This window comes from Microtus pennsylvanicus, chromosome X, assembly GCF_037038515.1.
Source record: "Microtus pennsylvanicus isolate mMicPen1 chromosome X, mMicPen1.hap1, whole genome shotgun sequence".
Lineage (NCBI taxonomy): Eukaryota > Metazoa > Chordata > Mammalia > Rodentia > Cricetidae > Microtus > Microtus pennsylvanicus.
In genome coordinates this window covers 122092887-122118310 of record NC_134601.1, presented here as the reverse complement: position 1 = coordinate 122118310, position 25424 = coordinate 122092887, and the positions used below count along the sequence as shown (strand labels likewise).

Genomic DNA, 25424 nt, shown 5'->3' with positions numbered 1-25424 from the left:
ACCCTATGATAACACTTTTCATTTTGTGTGATTAAGTTTTGGGGCCAAATTTATAGGATAGAGGCAGGGTTTTACTGGACATTTGATGTTTAGAATTCAGTTACCTGGCCTTAGAACTTTTGAAGTTTCTCCTCAGCCATGTTGGCACCCTTAGATAAGCTCCTTAGGGTTAGTGATCTTTTTCAGGGAGATGACAAGGACCTCATTTCAGTCTTTCTGATTCTCAGATACCAACTGGAACTAAAGGATGACTACATCGCTAGAACAAATAAACTACTAGAAGAGGAAAGGAAGAATAAAGGTGATTTGGGTGGCTGGCTTATTTTAGATCTGATATAGGTTATTATCCTTCTAAGTTGCATCTGTTTTATATTCTTAAATACAGCTTTCGCTTTTTACAGAATGCTTATTTACATATTATTTGTCAGAGGGAGGGGATATATTGCTATGGTGTGCATGTGAAGGTCAGAGGACTTATAGGACTTGGTTTTTTTCCTTCTACCACGTGGGTCTCTAACATTGAAATTGGGTTGTCAGATTTAGCAGCAAGTCCATTTCACTGGCTCTTCATTGATTTTTTTTTAAGATTTATTTATTTTATGTGTATGGGTGTTTTGCCTGTGTGCCATGTGCATGTGGTGCTTGTGGAGACCAGTAGAGAGCATTGGATCTCCTGGAGCTGATACAAATTGTTAGCTGCCATGTGGATACTGGGAATTGAGCCCAGGTCTTCTAAAAGAGCAGCCACTGCTCTTAACCACTGAGTCATCTTTCCAGCCCCATTTATAGAAAATTTTACTTTCTCTGTCCTCTGTGACCAGGTTTAACAGTTTTTTTCATACATGTCATTATACTTCCTAAGCTCTCAAGTTTACATTGATCTGAGGCTATGAAAGTTGAATAATTTTTTAATTTTCAGATATTTTACATTTTAAGATATTTGTGAGAAATTGTGAAAAGAATATGAACTTTGGAAATTTCAAACATTTTTTGAAATAAACTGGAACTGCTTACTTGCTATTAACTAGATACCAACTGTGTGACTCCTTTTGCTCATGTCTTATAAAAGCAGATGTATCATTTGTAGGATAACACTATTGTGTACTTAGATTTGTGAAATTTTCTTTTGATATTTATCTGCATAGACTTGTGTTAGAGGAAGGAAAAACTACAAAAGGAAAACTACAGATCTTTGCTTTTTAAAGAAAGTAGATGCCGTTAGCAGATCCCATACCCTTCCCAGGTGTAGTAACTGGTTGGCATGTGAACATACATGACACATGTTAACTCATCATTCACTGGGTAATGGGATTTATTTCTTATTTGCCCACTAAATTTTGACTTATACACTTGTTGCTTTAGACTATGCAGCAATAGTTATTTAGGTCTCATAGAGTGACCATGAATTATTAAATGTTTTTTGTGTTCAGTAGGAAATCAGTATTTAATTGGTTCTTTTTTATTCCCTAGAAAAAACAATTCATTTGCAAGAGGAACTCACACTTATTAATTCAAAAAAGGAAGACCTCACTAAATCTGTAAATCGTATGAAAGAAGTTGAGGTAATTGTAAAACTCCTTTTTTAGTTTCTTTAATGACATGTTAAGGGTTTAATACTATTTTTATTTACAGAGAACATAGGGGTGTTTGGAGAGTTATTTATTTTTATTTTTGTGCATTGGAGCTTTGCCTGTGTGTATAGTGCCCATGGAGGGCAGAAAAAGGACATAAGGTCCCCTGGAACTGAAGTTACAGAGGGTTCTTAGCTGTCATGTAGGTGTGTAGGTATCAAACCCCTGTCCTTTGGAAGAGCAGTTTGTGCTCTTAACATTGAACTACCTCTCCAGCCCCATAGGCCTTTTTGACGTGTTTGAACTGATTATTTTATGACTAAGAAGGTGATAGATTCAGTTGATGCAGTAGGCTCTAATTTCAAGCAAAGGCACATAGGGACATAGGAAAAGAACTTGTATCTAAGAGTCCTGCTGCTCAAATAGTACCTCCCTCTGTTACTGCTCATATGCCTTTATGTGAGTGTAATCTTGGCGATATTTCTAACAATGCATGAATTTTGGGTGAGTTGGGTGAACTACCCATAACAGATGGCGAGCATATCTTAGCTTCTATCTTAACCTCTTCTTTTTCATTGGTAGCTATTACAATTTTCTATCACTACATCATTCTTTTACAGGCTGTCTTTAGACAAAGTAAAATTTTTACATACCACTGATACTATACTATCTTTAGTGGTATGCTTGTCATGTAATGTCCAAAACTAAAACTTTAAGTAGTTAAAGGAGATTGTAGCTGGGTGTAGTGCTGCACACATTTGATCCTAGCACCCAGGAGGCAGGCAGATCTGAGTTTCAGGCCAGCCAGGGCTAAATGTGACCTGTCTAAAACAAAACAAACAACAAAAACCCAAACTGAAGTAGATACTATAGGTTAAAATTTACCTTTGCAGCCTTGAGATTTGTGTAGGCTTTCATATCCAGACATGGGACACCTAAGGAAAGGAAAGCACCTCACAGCAGTAGAGATTGTTTCCACCTTTTATCTGTTCATGTTTTAAAAATGTCTTAAGTTGTGCTGATGTATTGCTAGCATTTGAGAATTGACTCTATACTCTTTCATTACTTCATAGGACAGAGGTCTATTGATACAGACTCTGAGCTTCCTCTGGCCTATCACCAGTGCAGAAGGCCTGACCTCTGTTTGGTAGTCACTGTCATTCATTTATGATCTTAGATTCAGACAGCCTTCCAGCCTTTACCTTTACAGTGCTGTGAAAGTTATTCAGATGTAAGTTTTCCTTTTTCAATTTTAGCTGGAGCTAGAGTCTGTCAAAGCCCAGTTTTTGGCAATGTCAAAACAAAACCACTTGCTGAATGAAAAGATGAAAGAGATGAGTGATTACCCATTACTGAAAGAAGAGAAAGTGGAGCTTCAGGCACAAAATAAATTACTTAAGCAGCAACTGGAAGAGACTAGGAATGAGAACTTACGTCTCCTAGACCGTATGTCTTTTTTTCTGATCTGTCTATTTCTGTAACTTACATTAGGTGGGGATTATAGAACAACTTCGTATCTGTAAGGAAAGCTTACATTGGGAGAATCTTTTAAGATCCTTACATTGGAGCTGCTTTCTTTTTGCTTGCTATTATATAATTAGTAGTTTCATTTAAGTAATATTTGTTAAATAATTGCCTCTGTGTGTGACTTCCGGGTTCAAGCCCTCTGACTAATTGCCTCGGTTGAGCCAGTAAGCACTTGGAGCGAGGCCGGGAGAGGAGGTTGAATTATAGTTATTTCAGCCGGGTGGTGGTGGCGCACGCCTTTAATCCCAGCACAAGGGAGGCAGAGGCAGGCCGATCTCTGTGAGTTCAAGACCAGCCTGGTCTACAGAGCTAGTTCCAGGACAGGCTCCAAAGCCACAGAGAAACCCTGTCTCGAAAAAAACAAAAACAAAAAAAAAATAGTTATTTCTACTCTTAGCCTTGATCTCCAGGTCCAGCAGTCTGGACTGCTTATATACTGTGCTTCTCAGACAAGAGAACTCACAGTCACTGCTGGAGGCCTCCCATTAGTCCTCTGTGCCTGTGCCTACTCAGTGTACCTCTGGAAACTTATTCCTCTCCCAAGCCTCCTAGTCCTTATAGAGCACTAACACTGTGGCTCTGTTTCTACTACTCTCTCCTTTATAATTACCCTACAAAGGCACATTTTATTAATGGGGTTCTTGGGTGACCCAAATGGAGAGTACCATCAGCCTTATTTCTATAGCCTGACTGCCATGGGCTGCTGTTCAGATGGGGTGAAACCAGGGACATGCACTGACTGGTGACAAATAGGGACTTCTTTCTTAAAATATCATCTGCATGTGGTAGAGGGAAGAGATAGGCTATTGAGTTAATTTAAGAATTTGAAAGAATTCTTTAACTTAGAGGGCTCCTGGAGGAATAAAGTTATATTAATATGAATTAAATGATTTTATTCTGAAATTTGTGAATTAGGATTGTTCTTAGGCCATTTAGTTAGTAGAAGTGGTAGAACATTAATTGCATGAGTACAAAGAAAGGAAAATTGAAACCTCTTTAAAGAACTGCTTTTTTAAAAAGTGAAATAAGCAATTTTAAGATTGATAATAACTAGGAATGTTTTTCTTTTTTTTTTCTTAAACCTTCTTAGGTATAACTCAGCCACCTCCTGAGCTTTTGGTTTTTCAGAAAGAATTACAGAAAGCAGAACATGCTATGGCACTGCAGCACAAGGAATTTGAAACTCATAGGCAAGCCCTGCAGAAACAGCTACAGAGTGAAGTGAGTCTTGTTCCTTCTTTTTGTGGGTATTATGCCAGTCTACTTTGTAGTAGTTATAGAACCTTTCAATGTGCCACACCAGCGAAAATGAGATTTATTTGAATACAAAGAATTTCTCCCCCAACATTGCAAAGGAGCCTTTCTCATATGAGAAAATTCTCTGATGTTTCTGACTTTATATTCCTATAATAGCACTGAATGAAAAGTAAATTCATCTAGCTGTAAACTTCTCAGAGGTCCTGGTAATTCCCACCATGAGTTTCTTGATTCCTGCTTTGTGGCATACACACATCCACTGTGTCTCTGTAATTGCTGTCTTCGTGCAGTAGAATAGCTAGCTGTTTTTAGACCTAAATTGAAAAGGGAAGGAGGGGGAGGTGGCACACACATTTACTCCCAGCATTCAGGCGGCAGAGGCAGGTGTGTATGTGAATTCTAGGACAGCTAGGGCTTCACAGAGAAACCTTGTCTCAAAAAACCAAAACTTGTTTGGATGTTGTTTTAATAGAGTTCTTCCTATTGGTTTTTGGTGTAAACGCTTCTTCGAATTGGCAAAACAAAGAATAGAAGCACAATAAGAGAAATTTTCTTTCTGAAGCAAACTGTAATTGGTTTGTATTTATTTCTTTGGCTCTTTTTCAGATTGAACATTCTACACATTTAAAGGCCCAGATATTAGACTACGATGCTTCTGTTAAAAGGTTAACCATTCAGGTTGCTGATTTAAAATCACAACTAAAACAAACTCAGACAGGTTGGAGACTCTTTTAAAAATAAATTGCTTATTAATTGTGTTTGGGTATGTGTATAAAAAGAGAGAAACAGACACATAGAACACCAGAATATTGTGGCATTCCGGTGGAGGTCACAAGACTTACCTGAATTGGTTCTCTGCTTCTACCTTGCTGAGGCAATGTGTCTCTTGTTTTGATGGTTGCACTGCCTTCCAGGATAGGTAACCTGTGAGCTACCTGCTGTTATAATAAGAATGCAGATGTGTGCTACTGCATCCAGCTCTTTTTCAGTATGCTTAGAATATTTTATAGTTGTATAAAGTATCTTGATCATAACCATCCTACTCCTTTTTCCAGTTTCTCCCTTCTGTCAGTATATCTTCCTTTCAGCCTTAATCCTCTTTATTTCCCCGCCAACTCAATGTTTTCTTTCTTTCTTTTTTATTTTTTTAAACTTTTTAAAATTTACTTATTTTATTTTATTATGTTCGTTGGTGTGAAGGTGTCAGATCTCATGGAACTACATTTTCAGACAGTTGTGAGCTGCCATGTGGGTGCTGGGAATCGAACCCGGGTCCTCTGGAAGAGCAGTCAGTGCTCTTAACTGCTGAGCCATCTCTCCAGCCCCAATGTTTTCTTTCTTTTGTGTGTGTATGTGACCCTGATAAGGCTAACAGATTTTCCCATATTTTTATATAGTTTTCAGTAGACCTGTGTGTAAATATATAAGAGAAACAGGATAGCTGGGTGCAAAGAGAATTACTTTCAGAATTGGAGACCTATTTTTGTTTTGGTCTTTAGTTGAAGTTGTTTGATCTCGGGCATAACACTTTAGAACTTCCTCAAGTTCCTAATTTATAGTGGGGATAATGGTATCTCCTGGGCCACAGTGAGCAACGATGGAATGATGGAATGGATATTGGGCATGAGCTGGTATATGAAAGCCCCTCAGGCACTACTTACTGCTAGTGATTTGTTATGTCTTTACTGTGGATGTTTCTCACTCTCTCCTGCTTTCTTCTTCTGTTGCTTTTGGGTCCAGTGTGTATTTGTTGCCCATTCAGCTTGTTTTTCATCCTTCCTTGACCTGAGCCTTCCTTAGTTCCAGCTTGGACTCAAGTTTCTCATTAAGTCCCTTGTTCCTTCCACCACCACTGGTTTGATTTCTATCTCATTATTCATTTCGAAACTCTTTTTCAGTTTCTCATTTTTCACTAGCAATTGTTTGCCAGACTGTCTGCCACTGAAAATATAGGAGTCTTGTAATGTGGAAGTAGATCAGCGAAACTAGGGCCCTCCTGCTGTCCACACACATGGACTTAGCCAATTGCACACTTGTCTTTGTAGCATCATAAGGAAGTGTTGCATGGTAAGAGGCAGCATAGGTACAAGATTTATGCTAGAAAATCTCAGCATCTCTAGGAATTGTTGACCATGTAGCTCCCATCTCAAGAAGACTATCCCCTTTCTAAGTGGAGAGCAGTGAGAATTTGTGGCCAGGTTATCTGACACTTAAGCTTTGGGGGAAACTATGTTGTAGTCAAATGTGTGAGTATTCATGAAACAATATTTAGTAGATGGATATACTACAGTTCGGATCTGGCTACTTTGTATCAAGAAAATTATATATTTTTATTTCTCATCTAGATGTAGGTATTTCAGACTCATTTTTAACATATTGTGAGATTATATCATGTTTATAAAGGCTTGAGACATGAAGTTAGCTTTCAGTCAATGTTAATAGTTATGACTATGGCTTCAAAAACTGTTTAATGTACAAGCTTGTTCTTACTACTTTAAAAATATTTTTGAGCATAATTTAATTTTATTCACAGCTTTTTCTTCTCATTTCTCATATTTTCTTTTTGTGACCTGCAGCCTTAGAGAATGAAGTGTTCCGAAATCCAAAGCAGTCTTTGACCCTTCATTCCCTGAGTGGTCTAGTGAGTGGCAAGATGGCGCCTCACAATGGGGATACAAGTGGGGATTTCTTGAATGCACCTCTTGAACAGAACAAGGTTATGGCAGGTGCAGTTATGTCAAAGGTCCTACCTTATGCAAATACAGCAACAGAGGCTGGGTCCCCAGACTCTGACCTTGAGTTCTTAGCCAGTAGCACTAAAGCCAAAGTGAGAGAGCTCGAGCAAGAGGCTGAACGCTTGGAAAAGGCTTTCAGAAATTACCATCGAAGAGTTACTCGGAATCCTACTGTGAGTCCTCAGCCAGCAAAGAGTCCTTCATCTGTATACTCACTAGGAGCTCTCAGAAGCATAGCTTCCAGTTCCATGGACAGATGTGTTTCTGCAGAGGACAGAGTTGTCTCTGAACAGCCTCTTGTGGACGTGCTGAAGGAAGAAAAGAGTGACGTGTCCAGAGCGTTCGTGGGCAGTGTAGCTTCACGGCATCGCAGGACCTCTTCCTCCACACGCCTCTCCTCTACACCCCATCCAAAATCGAGAAGAAGCCTTGATAATGAAATGTATCTGGAAGGTAAGCCACTGTCCAGAGGGTTGTGACATAGATGCTTTAGACTCAGGCAGTTTACTGAGTAGATAGCTTGGAGGAGCCTGCTCCAACAGTGCTGGTATTCTCATCTTGCCATACCGTGGTTAGCAGTGGTAGCCTTCCCATGTCATGGGGTTGGTGTGGAACTTGAAGCACAAAGGGTGTTAAGGTCTAGAGCTTTTTTTTTTTTTTTTAAAGCATACAGAAGTGTTGCAGGAACAACATGGCCTTTATCTTGCTGATTAGTTTTGTATGTTCCATGTTGCTTATACAGTTTGAGTTTGGTGCTTGAATCATCTTGAATCATTGCCTTTGTGGATCTCATACATCAAGCTTGGCTATTTTCAACGATGGCATAGGATTTATTTTCAACTCAATAGAGCTTTTAAAAATTTACTTTGAAGTGGGGCATTGGTGGCGCATGCCTTTAATCCCAGCACTTGGGAGGCAGAGGCAGGTGGATCTCTGTGAGTTCGCGGCCAACCTGGTCTACAAGAGTGAGTTCTAGGACAGGCTCCAAAGCTACAGAGAAACCTTGTCTTGAAGAAACCAAAACCAAAACCAAAAAACCACTTTGATACCTCGCTATGCAGTTTGTGACATACTTGCCCCAATTCCTTCTACCTCGTAGGTCTTGGTAGACTACATGTTGCTTCCTCCAGCCCTTGTCTTGACAGAGCAGCTGGGTCACATGTTGCTTCCTCTAGTTCTTGTCCTGACAGAACAACAGCCCAGCCATCACCTGTTCCATCTAAGCACAGTTTCTCTGATCCTTCTTTCTCCAGCGCTCCACAGAAAAATGCCTGGTAAGTTATTTTCTCATCAGCTTTTCTTGACTTAGGCTCCTGACCTACTGTTTTGACTTTCACTTCTTTGGCCTTTTAAGGCAATATTAAAGATCATGTGGCAATCTGGAATTTACAGTTAGATTATAAAATCATTTGTGATCTTTAAAAGTCATCTGAATTATGAAGGCGAATAATTATATAAATAAAAATATTTATAGGTCTGTGAATGAATTTAATTCATAAAGATACACAAATTAAATAAACTTTGTGAGAGTAAATAAATTTGGCTCATTTTTTAAAACTGGAGAACTTCCACATATCAAAATATCATTTAAAAATATGTTTTGAGGGTGGGTATGGTGGCACACACCATTAATTCCAGCAGTCAGGCAGAGGCAGATAGATCTCTGAGTTCAAAGCCAGTTTGGTTTATATATTAAGTTCCAGGACTGCCAGGACCATCTCAAAAACAGATATCAACAAAAAATGTTTTGGCATTTAAAGATAAACAAGGTTTCAGTTTGTATATCATTAAAATAATTTCTGAAGTAAGTGGGCTCTAGGGTATGATTGTCAAAGTAGAAAGACATGCATGTTTTTGAGAACTAGGACAGTGGGTCATTGAGTCTGTGATTCAGTGGCAAGACCACAGCAGGGGATCCCAAGTCCCTACTTCTGAGCTCCAGTTTGGCACCTGATGTTTAGGAATGGCCACCTGTTCAGATTCGAAAACTGCAATTTGGGCCAATCATGGTCCTAGAGCATTTATATTCTTTAATATTTTTATGTTGTACTTTTTCTTTTCAGACAGGTTCATTTGTTATGTTGCCCAGGCTGGCTTCAAACTTGTAGTGCTCCTCCAGCCTGTCTGCCTTTCTGAGTCCCCATGCACAGCTTGTATTGAATTTTTTTATGAGAAAGCCAAAAAGAGCATGGAGACCTACAGTAACAAAGTCAGCCCACTTTGACACATAGTTGGGCTTGTGGAGTTACATTTTTTTTATTTATTTATTATGTATACAATGTTCTGTCTGTGTGTGTGCCTGCAGGCCAGAAGAGGGTACCAGTCCTCATTACAGACGGTTGTGAGCCACCATGTGGTTGCTGGGAATTGAACTCAGGACCTTTGGAAGAGCAGGCAATGCTCTTAACCTCTGAGCCATCTCTCCAGCCCGTGGAGTTACATTTTCAGCTGGTTTGTGCTGATGGCATATGGAATTTGTCTTTTGAAAAAATGTCTTGTGGTTAGTGGAAAACTACCTGAGGAATGGTATTGAGAGTACAGTATTCTTTGTTAAATGGAGCAGTGACTACTTAAGGGCATGGGGTGGTAACAAGGGACGTGGCTGAGTAAATATAGATTAAGTTGCCAAGAACAGTGCTTGGTGGCAAGCTCAGTCCTCTGGAGCCATTCTCACTCCCACCACACACACACACACACACACACACACACACACACACACACACACACACACACACCCCACTACAACTGGGTCCTAGAGCCATTTTTTATTATTATTTTTTAATGTGTATGGGTATTTTGTCTCCTTCTATGTCTGTGTACCATAAGCATACCTGGTGCCTGCAGAGTCCAGAAGAGGTTGTCAGATCCTCTGGACGTGGAGTTTCAGGCTATTGTGAAAAGTCACTTGGGAGCTGGGAATTGAACCCAGGTCCTCTGGAAAAGCAACTACTGAACCATCTCTCTGGCATGTAGAGCCATTCTATATAAGTCAATAAAAAAATGAGTTTCAAAAGCATGCTTGCTTATCCCTATTATAATCCCAACATTCAAGAGACTGAGACAGGAGAATTACTATGAGTTTGAGGTCAGTCTGGGCTACATAGTGAGTTCTAGGCCTATCACAGAGAACCAGTCCTCCCAAAAAATTGGAAGTTTTGTAAATTATTTTCAGCAACCAAAAAACTTTTGTCACCCTATTCTCTTGGCTTTTATGTTACTAACACTTTATATTCATGTATTTTATTTTTCCAATCCAGCTTTTATCAAAGACAAACTGAAACTCAAGACAAAAGCGAATTTTCAAATGTGGACAAGCAATCTTTGAAAGATAATGAGGAGTATGGACCACCTTTCAGATGTAAGCTTTGAATATTAGGTTTTGTGTGTGTATGTATGTGCATGGTTATACATGTGCTGTGGCACCTGTGTGGAGGTGAGAGGATAACTTCAGATGTCATACATTATCTTCCACCTTGTTTAAGGCCAGGGTGTTTTTATTCATCATTATATATTGGTATGGCAAGCTATACAGCCAGTGAGCTAACTAAGAGAGAGTCTCCTGGCTTGGTCTTCCATCCCACTTTAGTCACGCTGGAATTATAGACACATGTGGAGATCCGAGAAGAGCTTGTAGGAGTCAGTTCTCTTGTCAGGTCCCAGGCATGGAACTCAGGTAGTCAAGCTTATTGGGAAGCATCTTTACTTGGTGAGCAATCTTTCCAGCCTTGATTCATTTTTCTGTCACAAAGAATTTTAGGTTGCATTTGAGTTTCCTTTGGAAAAAAATGGTATAACATAGTTTCCAAGTTAAAACTAAGGCCATAAAGTGAATTTTTAATATTTCAAGGTTGGGGTTACTTCAATTTAAAAAAAAATAAGTAATTTTCTCATTGTTCATTCTTTTTCTTTTCTGTGGAATGAAATACTTTCTTTAGCTTATACTGATAGAATGGAAGTGAAAGAATGTTCAAATGAGGGGTTGGGGCAATGGCTCTGTCTGTAAAGTGCACCTGCATAAAAGCTGGGCACAGTGGTGTACTCCTATGGCCCAGCACTGGGGAGCTGGAGACAGCAGGATGCATGGGGCTCCACTGGCTAGCCAGCCTAGCCAAATCACTGACCTTTCAGGGTTGAGTGATAGACTCTCTCACAGAAAGTAAGGTGGAGAGTGATTGAGGAAGACACCAAACATTGACCTGGCTGCCACATGCACACACAAAAATTAAAATGAGAGACAAGAAAGTGGTGGCCTAGCTATAACCATGCCTTGGATGGTATAGGGTCCTTCACCTCTGAGACTCTTTCCAGCTTGAGAATTCTTTACATTTGTATATGATCTATCATTTAGGCTTGTTGTTTCATTTCAAATCTGAAAGAATCATTTTGCATAGTTAAACGAGAAAGCTTTAGTAAATTTTGTGAATTTTTTAACTCTAGTTAATAGACTTTGTTAATTCATTAAATTTTTTCATTCTTTGACAATTTCAGACATGTATATACAATGTATTTTGATTATAGCCACTGCCTACTCCCCTCAAACTTCTTCCTGACTCCCTGTTGTCATGTCTCCCTCCCAGCTTCATAACCCAGTGAGTCCAGTCAGAGTTGTCCATATGTGCATGGGTGTAGGGTCATCCACTAGAGCAGGGGCAACTTAGTAGGAGCCTCTTCCCTTAAAAAGAAACCTCTCTTCCCTACTCCAGTAGCTTTCAGCTACCAAAGCTCCTCAGTTAAGTAGTGGGGCTTTTGAATCCCTCCTTCATCTGTGCCACGATATTGACTGCTTTTGGTCTTTAAAATATTAATATTGAATTCAAATTATTAAAATTGAATTTATTATATTACAATTGAATTCAAAGGATTTTATCTGCAAACCAAATGAATTCTCTGTTGAATGATGAATCTAGTTTTGTAACTGAATATCATTTTTAAAATAGATAGAAACTTTGAATGTTGAGCATCTTGTAAGTGGTTGTACTAAGACCCCTGTGGGAGAAGGCCCCCATTTGCTTTTAGTGCAGCTTTAGTGTTCCATGGTTAGATCTATCTTCACTACTCCTCAACCCTCAAGCACCCTCCATCCCTGCACTACATAGCCCTTCTTTCACTTTCTGCTGTTACTAAGGACTCATGCATAATTAGTTACACCTCATGTGAATGCAGGGACCAAGCCAGAACAGTTTGAAGCAGAAGGACTCTACCCTGCTGGTGACATGCCTAGCATAGATCTTGCTGCAGCTACTGTGCCTTCCAGACCAATTTCATATGACTGCCCAGGTAAGTGATTCTTTTCTTAAACTATCAGTAACCAATAGCCACATGTTGCACGCTGATTTGTGTACTCTGTAAATTGTTCCCCGATTACTAAAGCTCTTCTGTTATTACATTTACTTATTTATTTCATTAATTGTGTACACTGGTGTTTGTCTGTATATGTTCATGAGAGTACAGGTGCCTGGGGAGGCCAGAAGAAGACATTGGACTCTTTGGAGTTAGAGTTACAGGCAATTGTGAGCTACCTAGTGATAGGTTCTGGGACCCAAATGCTGTTTCTCTGGAAGAGTAGCAAACACTTTAATTGCCATGCCATTTCTCCAGGAACATTAATTGTTCCTTTGTTTGTTTGGGGTTTTGTTTGTTTCTGTGCGTTTGTTTGTGGAGGTCAAAGGACAGCTTGTGGGAGTCAGTTGTCATTGATCAAACTTGGATTTGGTAGCAAGTACATCTACTTGCTGAGCCATCTCTCTGGCCCTATAGGAATTTCATAAACATTATTCAGAGATTTGAGCTTGTGGTATTATCATTATTAATGACATTCTGAAGGAAGTCTTCCTATGTGGCCATGTACAAACTGCTAAGGAAACCTGAGAGTAAGACTTCTCATTAAGTCTTTTTAAAAAATGTTCACTTCATCAGAGTCGAACAGTGCAATTATGCTTTTCCCTTAAGACTTCTGCCAAAATTGTTTCGTAAAGAACCTTATCCATAGAAATTGTGGTAAAAACCTGAATTAATGGTCAAATACCATTGTATATCTTTAGTATAATCACAACATTTTAGTATTTGGTGTCTTACTTCCCCTATGTCATAAGTTAGGATAGAAAAACTTTATATTTCAATCTTCAGAAATGTTGGTATCATTACATTGTCACTGGTCATCAGACTTCTGCCTGGCCAATGCTTCTTTCTCTTCTTCAGCTTCTCCACTTCTCTGTCAGGTGGTAGAGGGAGCAGAGAGAAGAACTGAGAGGAGGTTTGTGCTTTGTTTCAGCCCACCCAACAGCCAGGCCTTTTCTTCTTGGCCTCAAACTTGAAAGGAAATGTCTTACTTAAAGCCGCCTCTTAGTGCTGTCCAAACAGGTGACACCAGCGTCACCTCCCACCCACCCACCCACCCACCCACGCAGTCTCTCCATAGTAGTTTCTTGGTTTAAGCCACAGTACTCAGGAAGATGAGGAACTATTGAAAGGAGCAAGTGATTTTGATTATACTCACTGCCGAGTAAGTGTGCTTTGGAAAGTAATTCATTTAACTAAACTCAACCAAGCACCTTCTCTCTGTTGGGCACTTGCCTAGGGGCAGGATACAATCAGTGAGCCAAACCAAGCTCCTGCCTTCATGGAGACTCTGGGAAAAAAGGGGATGGGTGCAGTGAAGGACTCCAGCAGGCCATCACACATGCCCTTGATAGGACGCACAGAAGGTACAGCAGCCATGTTTACAGAACTGAGGAAAGGAACCAAAATAATAACTAAAGGGAATCAGTGAGTAGCTGCCTTGAGATGTATAGAAGACCACATTGGTGGCTTTTTAAATAATTAGTAAGAGCATGGGTATGTGTTGATCACTTGAGACATTCTCTTATATTCATCTCTGCCTCTTCATCTAGGCACAAAGAAGGTCAAAATGTGGTGTTCTTGAAGTACCTAGTGCATATACCTCTGGTCTTGGCTTTTGTGCCCAAAGAAGTTTCTGCACTTCCTCTCTCTTTCCCCTTTCCCCTTTTCATCTTTTCTGGTTCCTCTTTTTCCTCTCTTTCAGCCACAGTCCTATTTTGTTATTGCTATTCCCTTTGGGAAAGTAGAACCATTTGAACTAACCTCTCCTCCATCAGCAAGGAGGGACAGGATAGTTGTTCCTGTGGAAGTGTGAATCTCTGCTATTTTAATTTTATGACGTAGGTAGGTAGGTAGACAGACAGACAGACAGATAGATAGATAGATAGATCTGTGCTGCCATTCTCTTGTCAGCAAAACTCCATTCCTGCTAAGCATTTGGAATAAGGGTCTGAAGTCCTCTGGTAAACCTGTGACATTGTCACTGATTGGCATTGTTTGAGTGAAAAATGTAGGTCATGGGCCAGAGCTAAAAGAATGGCCAGCATCATCATCTTTGAAATTGAGACTTAAGGATGGAAAGGGAGCAGACAATATAATTGCCTCTCTAAGCCCATAGGGAGTGGCACTATTAGGAGGTGTGGCTTTGTTGTAGGAAGTGTGTCACTGTGGAGGTCGGCTTTGAGGTCTCATATTTGCTCAAGCCACACCCAGTGTGACAGTTCACTTCTTGTTGCCTATGGGTCAAGATGTAGAACTCTCAGCTCCTTCTCCAGCACCATGTCTGCCTTCACGCCACCATGTTCTACCATGATGATAATGGACCTAAGCTCTAAAAATATAAGCCGTCCCAACTAAAAGTTTTTCCTTTGTAAGAGTTGATGTGGTTGTGGTGTCTCTTCACAGCAGTAGAAACTCTAGCTAGGACAATGGGCCTTACTCAGAAGAAATAGAAGTGGGGGAAAATAAACACACATGATGTTCTAGAAAGAAGGTATAAGATACTGGCAAGTAACTCACTGGCATGTTTATGTATCACTTGGAGGGTAAGGAAGATCTCACAGAAGAACTGTCTCTGTAGCAGCAAGATGAATTGTACAATCACACAAGCCCTGGTGGCTCAGTGGACATGGGATAAGTATGTTGCCTGGCCTTCCCTTGAATGTGTGGACTCAGATTCTTGGATTGCTAGCGCTATACTTGTGTGTGTTTGTGGCCTATCTAGACAAAGATGATGAAAAAAAAACCAGTATAACTTTGGGAGGAGAAGGCTAGTGTTGTGGAATTTCTCTATGCCTGTGACAGAAAGTCCACTAAAAACATGGTTGTGAGGCTGGAGAGAATGGTTGGGAATGAAGAAAAACATGAAAATGATTGGGGGTTAAGATGTCCCTAAGGAGGGGCTGGAGAGATGGGCTCAGTCGTTAAAAGCACTGCCAGCTCTTCCAGAAGATCCAGGATTGATTCCCGTCAACTCTATGGCAGCTCATAGCCATCTGTAACTCCAGTCCAAGAGAATCTGATACCCTCTTCTGTTCGTCTCAGGCATTGCATACACATGGTAGACAGACACATGTGCAAGCAAAACCAGCTGTACAATAAAAATTGAAAAAAGATGGTCCCTAGGAAGGACCAGGTTCAGTGCATAGAGATGTGACTAGTGACATAGCTAGAGTGGTGACAAGGATGAAGCAGAGGAGGGAGTTCTATTCTGTTTGGGCCAGGAATGACTTGAGCATCCTTTTAGGAGTAAGGAGAAAGGGTTTCTAAATGGTTGTGGAAATAGGGGCTAATGATTCTGAAGACAGAGGAAGGATTGTACTCAAATGTGAAGGCAGAAATGCAGGATTTGCTATGGAGATGCTGAAGCAGGGAGAGAAGAGATGAGTGAAGAGGATATGGGATGGAAGGAGAACAGTTGAGGTTGTTTGTGGCGTGCTGGTTTATATCCAGGAAAGTAAAAGTCGGGGTATGTTGCTATGGGTCAGTCTGGGATGGAAGACAATAAAATAGAGCAACAGCTTAGAATAGGTCATCAGAATCAGTAGAAAATCAAGCAGGCCTGCAGAAGACCAAATGTGAAAAATCATATTGGCAGCTACTCAGTTCATTTTTTTTGTTTTGTTTTGTTTTGTTAGGTGCTGGTCAGAGCCAAACTAGTGAACAAGAAGGAGAACAACAGCTATGGGAACTGCACATGAAAGAACGGAGGCAGAGAGAAGAACAAAGGCAGTATGAACGGCAAGAAGCTCTAGAGAGGGAAAGAAGAGAGCTGGAAAAACTGGAGCAGGAGCGGGTAATGTGTCACTTTATATCCCTGTACAAGTTTCTCCAGTGTACACCTTCAGCAAGTACGTTGAGCTCAGGGATTGAGCCAGTAGTGCTGTGAGGTTAAAGAAGCAGCAGATAACTTGAAAGGCATTCCCTCTCCTCTCCTTGTTGTGCTTGCCTTCTGAGCATCTGAGTTTTGAAAAGTCGCTCACATGCACTCTCATCTATTGTGTAACTTCCCCCTGTATACACATTCCAACAGAGCCAGCTATCCAGCCTGGAAGAGCTAAGGCAAGGAGGTGCCTCTAGTCAGTCTTCAGTGACTTCTATTCACACACATCTTATTTGTCTACCTCTCTCCTTGCCTTCCATGTTCTGATTTTAGTGCTAGGCAGATGGATTACTTTGGCCACTTAACATGCCTTAGAAATGTTTCTTGGCTACCCTTCCTTCCTTGAAATGATAAATTTGTCTGATGGTAGCAGTGACTTCCATTTAAATACACATACATACATATTTCTCTGGTATGCAAGTTGTACTTCCAGGATAAGGATCGTATTACTATGATTTGTAGACACTGAGAAGCTTTTAAAACATGTTCATGTATTTCTTATTTTGGCACTGGCCTGTTTCCAGAGGATGATTGAAGAATCACTGAAGGTTGAAATAGAAGAAGAATTAGAAAAAAGTGTTCAAGAACAGAAAGACAAATCAGCTCCTGGTGAAAATCCTTTAGAGAAATACATGAAAATCATCCAGCAGAGACAGGAGCAATCAAATGCAGATAAGGTGCCTGTGCTATGGATAGTAATGTGGGGTGGCAGAACAGAGGGTAGTCACTGGGGAGGCTTAGTCTAACACCTTGGAACATGTGTTCTCTGTTGAAGACAAAAGATTAAAGGCTAAAAATTGAATATTTGAAATGGAACCATGAATCTTTAAATATATATTACACTGTTGACAAAATTTTGGTTTTGGTTTAGGTAAAACATTGAAAAGATTCTGATTTGTCATTTTGTATCAGTTGGGATGTCTTATTTGAAAACAAGCAGTAGTGATGTATCATTGAGTTATGAATTGTGAAAAATTATTCCATCTGAATTATGAGTATTGAAAATGCATGCATTAGATTATTTTGATGTGCTTGCTAAATTTGACTTTAAAAAGGCCTTTTATTAGGCTCTTATATGTATTTCCAGAATAATTGGAGAAATCAAAGTGTACCAATTCTTGGGTTTCTGCTAAGATCAGGTGTAAAAGCCTCTGTTTCATGACATTTAACTTGTTTCAAAATTCTTCTTTCCCCATCCTGTGGAAGAGCTCAAAAAAATCAGCCATAGAATACTCACTAGTGGACACGATGGCACCTAGTGACAAGGATGAAAGGTATGATTTCCCTCAAACATTATGTCCTTCAGGCCAACCATTATTGCTCATTTTGTCAGCTAAAAATGATCAGGTAGTTGGGCTTGCCTTAAATTACTGAATCAGTAAAAATAACTGACTTTTGAAAGTTGGGCATAGTAGTGTACGCAGCATTCAGGAGACTGAGGCAGGAAGATCAAGAGTTTGAAGTTACTTGAGCTACATAGTGAGTCTCTCAAATAACTAATTTAAAAGGGATGGAGATTTAGCTCAGTTTAGTAGTGTTTAGCTAGAATGCGGGGATCCCTGGGTTCAATCTCCAACACCTCTTAAAGAAGGTGTGGTGCTGCATGCCTATAATTCCAACACCCAGAGGTGGAAGTGAGAGAAATAGAAATTTAAGGTCAGTTTTGGTTATGTAGTTTGGGACCAGCCAGGGATGCATGACACCCGGCATTGAAAAAACACAATGAAAACAACACTGGCTTTTAAAAGTACATTGTGATTTTCTTTGAAATTGGCCCTGATACAATCCTACAGTACGACAGTACGAACATTGTGATGGTCTAGAACAGTGATGCTCAACCTTCCTAATGCTGCCATCTTTTTTTATTCCTCATGTTGTGCTGATTGCCAATCATAAAATTATTTTTGTTACTACTTCATAACTAATTTGCTACGGTTATAAATTGTAATGTAGGTACCTGTGTTTTCTGCTAGTCTTAGGCATCTCCTGTGAAGGGATCATTTGACACCAACTCCCCCCACCACACATTTTCCCCATAATGACCCACAGGTTGAAAATAACTGATCTAGAAGTTGGAATGAATTTTTTAAATATCTGATTTTTCTTTTTAGTTCTCGAGACTTTTCTCATGAAGAACAAGATGACGTCTGGTAATCACATTAGCTGTCTAGCTTTTACATACAAGAAGTCATGTAATAGTATTCTTATTTTTCTGTAATTAAAATTGTCAATAAAATATTTGTGTGTAGTGATTTTTTTAACGTGGTTTTAATTTGGTACCATAATGTATGAAACAACAGTAACAGTTGAACCCTTCCACCACCCTTTTTATGTTTTGAGACAAGTCTGAAGCCCTGGCTGGCATTGAACTCACACAGATTCATCTGCCTCTGCCTCCCTTTCAAGGCACGCAGCGCATTCACATTCCTTTCTTTAGCTATGGAATTTATTCATTACACTAAAATGACACTCCCCTCTCTGGTTTTGTCTTAAGTTACACCTATTCCACCTATTTGAAAACTTAGCTTGTCTGCCCCCAGGCCTGCCTTTGCTAAGTTTAAATTGAGTGCCTCATGCTCTGTACTTTGGCTCTGATGTGTAAAACAGGAAGTCTTCCATCCAGCAGAGTTTTCTCCCTAGACATGAACACAATTTTTTTTCCATCGTAATGTCTATAAGTAATATTTTGCCATCTGTTGTGGTTAAATGTGTAGGACTTCTGATATTCATATGTTGGAACTTAAACCTTAGTGTGATAGTATTAGGAGGAGGGCTTCTAGGAGATGATCAAGGCATGAAACCAGAACCCTCTTAAATAGAATAAATGACCTCACTGTAGGCCCATTTGCCTCTCAGATTTTGGGGAGACAGCAGCTGTCCCTTCCAGATGTACCAAGAACTTGATCGCTGTATATAAGCCAAGGCCTGACCCACTGAAATTGCCAGCATTTTGTTATTCAGCTTCTCAAATCTCCAGAACTGTAAAGCAAAACAAAAAAGACCCCAAACTTAGCTGGGTGGTAGTGGTGCATATCTTTAATCTCAGCACTTGGGAGGCAGAGGCGGGCAGATCTAAGTTTGAGGCCAGCGTTGTCTTCATAGTAAGTTCCAGGACAACCAGAGCCACACAGAGAAACCTTGTCTCAAAACAAAAAACAAAACGACCAAATTTCCTTCTTTATAAGTTACCTGGTCTAAGATATTTTGTAGTAGGAGTAAGCCATCATCTTTACTGTAATATCCTTGATCCTTACTTATAATGAGTGGACTTACTGATTTTTTAAGTATGTAGGCTTCCCCTGTAACTTTTACTTTATTTTTTTCCCCAAGACAGGCCTTCTCTGTGTAACTGCCCTGGCTGTTCTGGAACTCACTCTGTAGACCACGCTGGCCTTGAACTCAGATCTGCTTGCCTCTTCTGAGAGCTGAAATTAAAGGTGTATGCCACCGCCTGGCTCATTTTTATCTTGTAAAATGTTTTACAAGAGGTAATTGGAAAAAACCTGTGCCTTCTGGAGGTTCCTATGTTTGTCTGGAATTACTGTCAATTAAGACTGCTTGTGATTTTGCTAAACCATTAGAGTTTATTCAGGAGGTTCCTGTGGCTTATCCAATGGCACAAAATGCAAGCTAAGCAGAAAGTATTAAGTGAGACAAATTTCATTGCATTTGGGCTCCTGATTGTTCTACACTACGAATGAATGGCAGTGATCCAGAATCAACACCTCATATAGAGATGTTATTGTGTCCATACTGCCAAAGGTTGGGTCTCACTAAGAAAGGTCAGGTGTAGACAATCAAAATGCATAATCATACTGACAGTCATCTTTCAAATTATAGAATGAAATTTCAAGTAACAACTGTAGTGCTGCTTCAAAGAATAACTGTTAGAATGAGTTGTTATTCTATTCCCAAATAGATCCTTTCCCCCTAGACTTTGGGATTGAAAATGAGTCACCAGCAAATAGACCTTTACTAAGGTTCCCCCATTATTTCTACTTTGCCGAAGATTAAGCCATGTGTTAATCCTATAGGCGGATGGCTTTTTATTGGAGAAACTAGTAATGAAAATCCTGTGCCTTTCACAGACCTCTTAAGTGCCACTAGTAGCATTTTATATAAAATAGGGCTCAGTAGGTTACAATATTTCTCAAATTGTTCTGGCTAAAATCAGATTTGTATGTGTGTGCAAAATAAAACCCATAGCATTCTCCCGTGTGAAATCTTGATGTATATTATTTAAAAATGACACCATACTGCGAACAGAGAAAGATAGGATTTATGTATGGTAAAACGGCAAGCAAATGAAGCTATAATTTTATTTCATTACTCTTTAGTACATCCACAACTATTTCCACCTAAATAGATCTTTAAAATAAGCATACACAAGTATTGACTATTATCTACAAATATTTATTGTAACACTTGAATAGAACTACAGGAAGCCCTTGGCACTGATAGAAAATATTGATTCACTGTTAGGTTACAAAAATTTATACATAGCAAAATTTAATGCTCTTTACATAAAAAATATTAGACTACTTCAACAAAACGTTCATAAATTCCTGGCAATAGCTACCAGAATTAGAAAAGTAAAATTAGGCTTTAGACACTGCCTCTTCTAGAACACTGGACTCTAACAGCACCTCCACTGCTGGAAAAAAATATGAACTCTGTCATGCAACAGGAAAACAAAACACTAAGCTATCTTGGAACAACTGTTCTACACAGAAGAGGGCGTCTCCCAATTAAAAAGAACCCAAATAGGCGTTTTTTCGGCATTGACCAAAAGAAAAAAATCCAAATGAAGTACGATAGTTGATGTTCGATTTTAATAGCATCTTGATAAAGGTATGCTTCCTTTCATTTGAATACATTTCTGCACATGTATATATTTTAAAATCCAGGAAACAGCCTAACCACAAGGTAACTCTTAACATGAATATACATAGTTAACCCTATAGTATGCAGCCCCTTTGAAAAGCACTGATGCACCCCACAGTTATATGTATGGATCATTCCAGAAAGAACAACACAAAACTTACCATCACTAATACCCAGTGCCTATTAGTCACTTAATATTCTGGAACACAATGAGTTAGAAGGCAAGTTTCTTTTGAAAATGGCTTAAACTCAAGCAGTTTTCTTGCTGAACATCAAACATTATTATTCCAGGAAATTAAGATTTAGATAAGAAAACAAATACCAATCCTAATTTAAATTACTTATGTATTAAAGTCTATAAAAGTAGGAGGTCTGTGGTCAATTTGCAGTTAGGTTTTAGATAGTTGGTATGAAACTGTAAACTCACTATCCAGACCACTTAAAAATGGTTTAGAATGGTGGTCATTTTAACAAGGTAACACTTCTTAAGAAAAATATTCATGGAAGAGAATTTTATGAAGGGATTTTGGGTCTCTGCTTACAGTATAAATTCTTAAAAATTTAAAGCAAATATTAAGGCAGAGCTGACATTTATTTCCAAACAAGAATGGTGATCACCGAATCGTCACTATCATTTTGTTACGATGTGAGCTACTATAAAGCTGACTTTGCAGAGCTCGAGTCAGAATCCAGCTTCTGCACTGATAAATTTAGCATAATTGCAGCTCATTTTAGCATTACTAAGATTTCTGAATGGCGTGGGAAATGAATGAGTGAGACATTGGGGATGCTAATTTTTACAGGTTTGAAGGAATGACATTATCAAAGGTTAATAAAGGCCAGCTATCAGAAATGAACTTCACACCAATTCTATTTTGATAACGCTTGAGGACAGGTGGCATATGAAAATCTAGAGTCACATCCTTTGATACTGGCATGCCACAGGTCCGCATCAAGAAGCATGATGTAAGCCTGTGTTAGAACTGCTCTAGCAGTCATGTGCACATGCCACGACTTTCCAAAGGATGAACGGTCTTTCTTTCAAAAGTGTTGCCTTTTAAAATGGCTAACATGAAACCTCCAATATTTGTTCTAAAGAAAATGATTTACCCACTGGAAGGTTTTCCTAGAGATCCACCCCAGCAGCTTGAGACAGACAGTGAAATGTTGGTATGTCTACATTTGTTTGGTGGGATACACATCTGTACTGCAGAGCAGCTGTCTGATGATTTGTCAGAGCTGTAAATTCGTCGGCTGATACACTCTGGCAAACGCTTTTAAGTGTAAGAATTGAGTTGTTCTTTTGATCGAGACTGGATATCTTGCAGTTCCTGTTCTTCCTTTGCTTTGATATCCTGGTAAGCCTGCATTTTGCTTGCATCCTTTAAGTAAGCCCAGTTAGAAGACAGTATCATGAGGAAGTGGATCTGGAAAAGAAGGGTGAGCATGGTGGCTAGTGAGCATGTGAGAAGGCAAAGCGAGCTGGTAGTCAGATTAGACGGGTCAGCTGGAGCGGGGCGAGGGTTATTCACTAGTAATGCTCTCCTGCTAGCAGGGCGGCAGACGCACAGGGTGCTCTACTAGTTGGCTTCACACTAAGAGGCTGAAGAAAAGTTAGTATGCAAATATAGTAAACTTGGGAATAAAATAGCCGGAGTTATTGTTAGGAAGTGAAAATGAAGTACATGGCAGTGCTCTTCACCACTTTGAGAGTAATTTTAAAGACAAATGTAGAGGTTCAGAAACATTGCTTTTTAGGTTAAAAATGTAAGATAAAGGCTTATCTGTGGGTAAAAAAAATCCTCCAAAGGCCTACAAGTGGGAAAAATGTTTATTTTGAGTAAATAATTATAGAACTATATATTTAACATGGAAAAATTAAATGTTAAAACCAAACTTGAAAGTATGCAGTCTATATGTTTACACATTTTCGCAGTGAAACCCATATTCTTCCTTTTATAACTGCCATTACTTCATTTCCTCTAAGTTCATTTCACATAAAAGTCCTTGTCATTCTTTACAGTTTATGTGACAAGACACATCCTTCCTGTGTATTTTCCTATTGCCTGAAACATAAATCTACACAGCTCAGTTTCCTTAAATGCCATACTTTCTTCTCATATCATACTTTCTTCTCAACATAGATGAGACCTTCAGATCTGGACCCAACTTCTCTTCCCATTAAAATCCTACATGCCACGTAAGAACCTAGTTATGAGGGAACAGTCACTATTCACCAAGACAATTTGAAATTACTAGTTTTGTGGGTTCTGAAGAAGTGACTATTATACCAAAAATATGTAATCATTTTTTAGAAAAATCAAATGGGTGACACCCTTCTTCAAATTTATATGGCCTACTTGAAAGGGCATTTATTTGGTATGAATGAACCGTGGATATAAAAACCTCTTAAATGGAGTTTAAAATATACTTGGAAAATATTTTCTAGAAAAGAGTATGGCAAAATGAAATTTAGGTTATAACTTCCATCTTCAGCACTTGTTTTCTTTCCGTCATTAAGGCTGGTTATCAAGCAAGCGAGAATAATGGAAAATGCAGGTATTTCACGGTGTTAATACTTCATTTAGAGATACTGCTCCAAGTTTAAGTTCAAGAAAATTATTTTTCAAAGGATGCTCACCAGTGTCAGTAAATTACAATCCTTTTCAAACTGTGGAACTAGACCCCATTCTTTTGTCATCCACGTACAGTAAGTCATATTATTTAGTCTACCATGCAAAGTGAGTTAACTGAAGCTATTTACAAGTTACTGTAGCCAAACTGCAGAAAGCTAGACTCTGCTTTAGTCTGGAGGGTCAGTGATATTCACGCTATAGAGCCGAGCGAGCTCTCTAATGCTCCTTATCAGCCTTATGTAATTTAGAACTTAGTGCAGCAATCTTCCCGACTCTTAAACTTCAAAACCGCAAAGTTATATGTAGTAGCCATCATGTAGATCAGCTGGTGGAAAAGAACAAAACAGGACAGTAAGATACAGGCAGTGGGGGCTGATGGCGCGACACCTCTAAACTGGGGCAGGCCTGCGTGCCAGCTCACAAGCAAAGGGCCTTCTCCCCACCTTCTAATCAAAGCAGATGGTTTTTCTCATCTTGCGCATGACTTTTTTTTCTGATCACACATACATAATGTAAGTCCTTGGCTCTGCCCTCAGTAAGCTTATTAAAAAGCTTTGGATGTGTTTCAAGACTAACAAGATAGAGAGCTGGGTCAGCAGTATGAGAGATGAAGTTCACTGCCCTATTTCTTCTCATCTTTCCCAAACTGCCTGCTCAGCAGCAATTAGTCTTTTTCCTGCCTGTTGCTCAGCGAAGAGAACAGGTCACCATGGTGATTTCATGGGAAGGAATGACTTAATGGTTAGGAAAACTGGGGATGAGCCATCCTCAAGAGGCTGAAATCTTGCTCTCCCGATCTTAAATTACTTTTCTACAAGTCATAAAACCAAGCCCACCACCACCACCAGTTATACACATACTTGCATGAAAGCCCGTTTACTTGTAAGTTGATTCTCATTATGTGCAGATTCCAAGTTCACCTACATGGTATAATATGTAACCCCCAAAACAGTATTCATCCCCCATGACTGGCCATGTGCAGAGCAGCTAAGATTTGAGTCCTCTGATGTGCACGGTTCTAGCTGAAGTCTACTGAGGTGAGGCTTCCTTGTCTTTTCTCTGTGCTCACACTGTAAACAAGCATACTATTTGGTGCCAGTTCTGCTAAAATAGCTCCTAAGAAAGGTGTGCTAGTGCCATCCAGAGATAATGTGTGTGACAGAACCTTTATCCAGGCATGCATGATAGTAATGCTGGCCGTGAACTCAGTAGTAATGAGTTAACTAAGGTGTCTTACACTGAAATCTACATGGAATAATGTGATCCAGAGGCTACTCTGTATTTCCCCAACATGCTGTGTTCAATATATACAATTTAGCATTTGAATTGACTTTTTAGAATATTGTTTCTGCACATAAGGAGATCACTTATATATGTATATTATATTTCTATTTAGAACTCCAGATTTCTTTGCCAAGAAATGGGCAGTGCCTCACGTGAGTCTCTGTCCATGAATGAAGCCACGGAATAATTGCTAAATGCCATAAGGCTATGCCTAGTCAGCAGGTGTTGGTACCCTCTTCTTTCCAGTGTTCAAATTGCATCAGTTGGTGCCAAGGCAGCTACTTCCTGCGAACTAGACACTGGGTAAGTT

General features: G+C 39.4%; 2 protein-coding genes across 12 annotated transcripts in view; one reads left to right on the top strand and one right to left on the bottom strand.

Annotated features, from left to right (window-relative positions):
• The window catches only part of Ofd1 (OFD1 centriole and centriolar satellite protein), a 44325-nt gene extending 25779 nt beyond the window's left edge, over positions 1-18546 (top strand). For all 6 annotated transcript variants that reach the window (XM_075958249.1, XM_075958246.1, XM_075958250.1 and 3 more), the window contains 13 exons: positions 228-301; positions 1471-1562; positions 2828-3017; positions 4189-4319; positions 4962-5073; positions 6932-7543; positions 8190-8364; positions 10348-10448; positions 12254-12367; positions 16066-16223; positions 16835-16987; positions 17517-17584; positions 18422-18546. In XM_075958249.1, coding sequence (XP_075814364.1) covers positions 228-301; positions 1471-1562; positions 2828-3017; positions 4189-4319; positions 4962-5073; positions 6932-7543; positions 8190-8364; positions 10348-10448; positions 12254-12367; positions 16066-16223; positions 16835-16987; positions 17517-17584; positions 18422-18464 — 2023 coding nt within the window. In that variant the 3' untranslated portion in view covers positions 18465-18546. The remainder of the gene's footprint in view (positions 1-227; positions 302-1470; positions 1563-2827; positions 3018-4188; positions 4320-4961; positions 5074-6931; positions 7544-8189; positions 8365-10347; positions 10449-12253; positions 12368-16065; positions 16224-16834; positions 16988-17516; positions 17585-18421) is intronic.
• A 2021-nt stretch (positions 18547-20567) lies between these two features.
• Positions 20568-25424, bottom strand: part of Gpm6b (glycoprotein M6B) — a 152069-nt gene continuing 147212 nt past the window's right edge. For 3 of the 6 annotated variants that reach the window (XM_075958256.1, XM_075958255.1, XM_075958253.1), the window contains one exon: positions 20568-24155. In XM_075958256.1, the coding sequence (XP_075814371.1) occupies positions 24075-24155 (81 nt within the window). In that variant the 3' untranslated portion in view covers positions 20568-24074. The remainder of the gene's footprint in view (positions 24156-25424) is intronic. The other 3 variants (XM_075958257.1, XM_075958254.1, XM_075958252.1) reach the window with 1 other exon arrangement.